Below are 5,905 nucleotides of genomic sequence, written 5' to 3'. Positions count from 1 at the left end.
AAAAAACATGAATAAGTCAATATTGAAAAACAATTGCGAGCCTCACTTATTCTCTCTTTAATTCTAAAAGCACATAGGCCATGGGTTATTCCTGTGTGCTGCTCCAACACCAGTTCAGTTCAAATTCAGAACTGAGTCAGAGTCAGAACTGAATTAATATTCTCATCTGCAGATGAACTGATCTAATGAGGAGTGTTTGAGATGTTTCAGGTTCGTCTGGCGTCAGTCTCACTTTTGAGGAAGGAAGCAGAAAGCCGTTGATTTGACGTCTGCTTTCTCCTTGTCCATCAGCAGCAGCCCTTGATCCTCCATCATGCTGAGATAACTCCCTGTGTCACGTGACGCAGCCGAAACGGCTGACCCCAGCGGATGTGACTACCGCTCCACTGCACACAGCCAGAGGACAGCTTTCAGCTCGCCCACAATGCACTGCGGCACACACAGTACTAAAGGAATCCATGTGGTTTCAAACAGTAAAGCATCACTGTGCACACAATCTACTCTAATGATGCTTTCATGACAAACAGCAGCTCAGAGATTCAACGTGAAACGATTCAAAAGCAGAAAGTAAACTGTGTTGGGCTCCTGCTCCAGTATTTGGCCCTAACCCCAAAATGCCACTTTGATAAACGCTCCGACTTCAGCGTCCTGGATTATTTTTAGTCTGTGAAGAGCAGAACGCAGAAGAGCTGACGTCTGCAGTGTGTAATTAAAGGCTTCATGGAACACAAACCGGCCGCTGCCAGAGGGTTCAAACCAGAAGAACGCATCCGACCTGATGACATCAGCACTGGGGCATGATGGGAACCTCACAGGGTCCAAACACAGTACACAGTGCTTACAGGATCATGTGGAGTTAAACCAGAAAAGAGTGTCTTTTCATGTCATGTACATTTTTCTAAATGTGTGGATTTAAAAATAGAACTAATGAACTGCAATCATATTATTCTGATTTCTGGAAGATCATGTGACACTGAAGACTGGAGGAATGATGCTGAAAATACAGCGGAGCATCACAGAAATACATTACACTTTAACACAGATTCACAATAGAAAACAGATATTTTAAACTACAATAATCTCACAAGATTTTACTGTTTTTCGATCAAATAAATACAGCTTCCTCGGCAGAAGAGACTTAGACAAATCTTAACTACTCCAAACTTTTGTAAATAATACAAATGAGTGGAAATAAAAAAGGCGAGCTAATGATTTGGCTGACCCCGGTGTGGCATTGGCACAGACCTCAGTAATGATGCACTCATGAAGTACTCTGAAGTACTCTGAAGTACTCTGAGCGTGTGAATCAGGACTCATTACCAGCACACACAGACAAACACTGCTTCACTCACGCCACTCGCAGCGTCTCCAGCCTCCACAGGGATCTGGCGTGGATGGACCACAGCTCCACCCTCGTAATGCACCGTCCTGCAGGAGACAAACCACAGATCACATCACCTCCATACTGTACATCACAGCAGAAATCACAGAATTTGACCAAAGTATTTTATTTTATGGACTCAATATTGTATATGGCTAGAAAAAAAAAGAAAGGTAGAAAATGTCCTTGAAAATCAAAAAATTGTTTCTTAATTTCTGACAATGGCACAACAGTAGTGCAAATAACTGAGACCAATGATGAATCACTTCCTGTGCAGCACAAAACAAAACAGTCATCAGTCTGTGTGAGACTCTTGAGGGCAGCTGAAGGATGAGAAGCAGAGCGCACACATTGATTATTAAGACAGCGTCTGTGTCTGACCTCAATCTACAGTCTGAGGATCACAATCAGCGTCTGGAAACACGATGTGCCCTGAGAACCTTTCTGGTTCAGCTACTAACAAGCTTTACACACACAGTGAAGAGAAAGACACACACCTACACACAAACATGATCCCACAACACAACACACACTTGCGTAATACTTGAGCAAGAACATCTCTTGTTCGAGTTAAAGAGATATACTCTGAATACAGAGAAACCTTCTTTGAAATTGAGTATTCAAAAGCAGACGTGACCGCTCAAGGCCACCGCTGACGAGAAACACGGAGAAAGAGAAACTCAAAACCCCGAGAGGAACAGACTTCAGCGTTATATGTGAAGCTGAGGAGCTTAAACTCACACTAACGAAGACTTAAACAGATCAAACAGTGAATCATGCCCCGAGCAATGCCAAGGTCATGGGTTCGATTCCCAGGGAATGCTAAAACTGATCAAATGTACACATACTGACTCCAATGAATGTTGACTCCAGACTAGATTTAGCTTTCTTTTTATTAGTAATGTCTGAGTGTGTGACTTTTAGGAAGTATCTGTTTTTCTGGGTTGAATAGTTTGCAGAGTAACACACTTCTGTCCGTGTCTGATGTCCCACAGAGGACAGGTGTTTCTGTAATTACAGCGGTACACACAGATCTCATTCTGTCTCACAGAAGCTCATCAGACCCCAGAGACTCTGTTTCTCCTGAAGAACAAGTGAACGTCCTACTTTACCTCCAGGAGAGCCCAGGGTGGGTCACGAGAGATGGAGAAACTGGAGTAAGATGGTAAAGGGATCATATTCTGCACGTATTCATCTCATTTAGACAGTCAGGATGTCATCAGTTTATTTATTTATATATTTTGATCCAGTTTTTCCCAAGATTTGTCCTCTTTAAGGCCCTTCGTATATGAGCACAAATGTATATCCAGCTCTTCACACGGACACACAGCGGTTGACCTCAGAAGATGAAGACATCCCACTCAAACCACACTTTAACCATCAGGAGTGTTTAATCAACCTCACCACACAGTCCTGACCGTCAGCGCTCCCGATGGAGAACCAGACACACACCAGCGCTTCTCAACCGCTCTCACCAAACTGGACACAACTATATTTGAAGTTTCTGTACAACAGAGTTCAGAATTTCAGAAGTTTTAAGACCTGAATATTCCACAGGGTTCCTGCTCGTTTTATCATCATCGTCATCAAGCAAACAGATCCTAAAAGAAGCAGTTCACCAAACACCATCATTCACTGCTTTGGAGAGAGTGCGGTTGATTGGATGATGACAGACTTGATGTTTTTGTGTGAACTAGTGTTTTATATCAGTGAACACCACTGGATCAGATAACAGATGAATCCTGACCTGCGCTGCTCCTCTCCGTGTTCTCCTGACGGGACGGTCAAACACTCGTCCATGTGACCGTGCAGCAGCCGCAGAACATCTCCACCAATCAGGAAGCCTGAAACACACAGTGCTGAGCAATCAAACAGGAAGTGGAATGTAGCATGACATTAGCGTGTCAAATACTCACCCTGAGCCACTTCACTGCCGGAGCAGATGGGAGCCACGCTCCAGAGCGTCTGCTGGAAAGCTGCGTCCACGTGCAGACTGCAGTTACCATACGACAAGTGCTGGAACAGAGAGAGCTCACATTCATCAGTGTGTTCTCGACGTGCAGCCATCAGCTTCTGATTCTGCTCAAACTCACCAGGTATCGTTCAGACGACACGCTGACCAGGATGAGGTCATCGCCCACTCGCACCTTCTCACCCTCTGACCTCTGCTTGGATGCCGGGTGGATGGTCCACCAGCACGCCTCACCTGCACACACACACACACACACACACACACACACACAGGATCAGTATAGTTATAAATCATATAAAACTAAAAAAATTACAAAATAACTAAACCTAACATGAAAAATTCAACATATTTCAAATTTATTACAACGGTCTCTCAATGATACTGCATAACAGTAATAAGAATAAGAATAATGAAAATAATGTCGCAATTCAAAAATTCTCCCAATGGTCCTGAGAACAGAGAATGTAAACAGGAAGTGACATCACCTGTCGTGTCTTCCTGAAGCCCCACGTCAAATGCTAGTTTGTCTGTGGATGAGCGAGCTGTAGACAGACAGCACAGATACTGGAGAGAGAGAAACACATCGACACATTAACCTCACCCTCACACACACACACACACTCAGACGTGACGAGTCGTCAGAGGAACACACACCATCCCACTGTAGGAGTGTCTCAGTAAGACTGCGTGACCGTAGAGCAGCGTCCGGTGACCTCCGCCCTGCGCCGTCTGAAACACACACACACACACACACACACACACACTCATGGTGAATACGACACTAATCAGCCTCACATTCACAGCTAAATCACATACCACCCTAAAGACACACAAATATTCCTTTTCATTTATAAAAAAACCTAATACCTGTCTGTGTGTTCTGTACTAGACTAACTGAGACTTGTCATGCACTTGTGTCCTGTTGTTGTTCTCTCGTTGACCTGACTGCTTCTATTGTTCTCATTTTTAAGTCGCTTTGGATAAAAGCGTCTGCTAAATGTTTAAATGTAAATGTAAATAACTTTTTTCATTTTAAAACCATTTCTATTGAAATATTTATTACTCTGCTATTTTCAGTAAAACTTCTGTTTCAAAACAATGGATTTGCATATAAATGGACAAACAAATAGCAATGTATACGCCATAAACGAACATGAAGAATGAAGATATCTCTGACGAGTCTAAATGCGTTTGAGTGTTTTTCCATCGTGAGCCTGATGTTCCAGGCCGAGTGTGTGTGTGTGTTTGTGTTTGTGTGTTAATGGCTCCCTTAAGGCTGAGTGTGTGTGTGTGTGTGTGTATGTGTGTGTGTCAGGTAATGGCTGCAGTAATGCTTCAGGACAGGAAGAACAGGACCTTTATTTTCTCATTACACTCACTCCAGTGCTTGCTCTCGTCTCACTGGAATTAGCTCACTGTACAGCTACATTACATTACACTACATCACATCACTGCTGGACGCACAACAACGACACAGACACACACTCACATGGACTCCTACCTTCATCATGAATTTCTGTGGCCCATAAGAGGAAGAAAGACATTGTTAATCACACAAGAAAGATCAGAATCTAGAGCTAACACACTAACATCTGATCTGCAGCATGTACTCTAGATGCATCTACATCATCACATAATGTATCCCACAATGCAATGTGCTGGATTTGACCTTCCATTTCCAGTGAGATTGATTTTCCTGACTGATTTGATTTATTAATGTTTTTAAACTAATTTTGTTATCTGCAGGTAACTGGACCCACTCACTGATGAGGTCATGTGACTAATGTAGCGTCACACACTGCACAGTGTTGGGCTCACTGTTGAGAAGACTCGGTGTTCAGTGTATACTGTGCAGTGCTGTCAGTCACATGATCTCTTCCTGTGTGCAGACGTGTGGCTCCTGATGAGCTCAGACATGCAGAGGACAGTGATCAGACTGACCTCAGATCAGTACAGATCATCCAATAGGATTGCTTGGGCAGCTCAGAAAAAGATTTCCGTCCATATAAAATAAAAATGTAATTCTCAGAAACAAATCTAAATGAACAAGAATGTGTGATGCAAGAAACTTTCTGGAATATCTAACACTCTTCAATCAAGATAAAGTACATGTATCTGACATCCCTGTACATCTCTGGTAGCTGTATCTTGATTGAGGAGTGTGTAGATGTCTGCAGTGGAGTGAGGAAGTGAGGAAGAGCATCATGTCTGCAGTGTTGAAGGACGATCACGTGAACATGAGAATCACCCTCTTGACTCACAATCTTCAAACCGAGCATGACACGAGCAGCGTGAACATTCTGCTGAATCACAGAAGACTGAACATCACATGAGTTTGATTCTCAGCTCAGTCTGATCTGACCCTTTAATGAAGGCAGAACCAAAATGAACAAAAGATTCGGTGAAGTTATGAGTCATTATAAGCTCTGCATGTTTGGATCCTGTGCTGTTAGATATGAGGAACATGCTGATCTCAGATCAGGAGCATGACACACATGCAGCAGATGAGTGTGTGTGTGTGTGTGTGTGTGTGTGAGAGAGTGTGTGTGTGT

The 5,905-nt window shown here is 43.2% G+C and overlaps 1 protein-coding gene across 1 annotated transcript in view; it reads right to left on the bottom strand.

Moving 5' to 3' along the window:
• Window positions 1–1,352: 1,352 nt before the first annotated feature.
• LOC113079401 (ryanodine receptor 2-like) overlaps window positions 1,353–5,905 on the bottom strand; it is a gene marked incomplete at its 3' end in the record, with an annotated part of 28,069 nt that continues 23,516 nt past the window's right edge. Inside the window, exons 6-12 of the mRNA XM_026251655.1 lie at window positions 4,855–4,869; window positions 4,008–4,082; window positions 3,839–3,917; window positions 3,475–3,587; window positions 3,298–3,397; window positions 3,129–3,225; window positions 1,353–1,428 (exon numbers count right to left, since the gene is read on the bottom strand). Coding sequence (XP_026107440.1) covers window positions 1,353–1,428; window positions 3,129–3,225; window positions 3,298–3,397; window positions 3,475–3,587; window positions 3,839–3,917; window positions 4,008–4,082; window positions 4,855–4,869 — 555 coding nt within the window. The remainder of the gene's footprint in view (window positions 1,429–3,128; window positions 3,226–3,297; window positions 3,398–3,474; window positions 3,588–3,838; window positions 3,918–4,007; window positions 4,083–4,854; window positions 4,870–5,905) is intronic.

Source organism: Carassius auratus, unplaced genomic scaffold, assembly GCF_003368295.1.
Source record: "Carassius auratus strain Wakin unplaced genomic scaffold, ASM336829v1 scaf_tig00027944, whole genome shotgun sequence".
NCBI lineage: Eukaryota > Metazoa > Chordata > Actinopteri > Cypriniformes > Cyprinidae > Carassius > Carassius auratus.
Note: the sequence above shows the minus strand (reverse complement) of the source record. Positions and strands in the feature narration are given on the sequence as shown.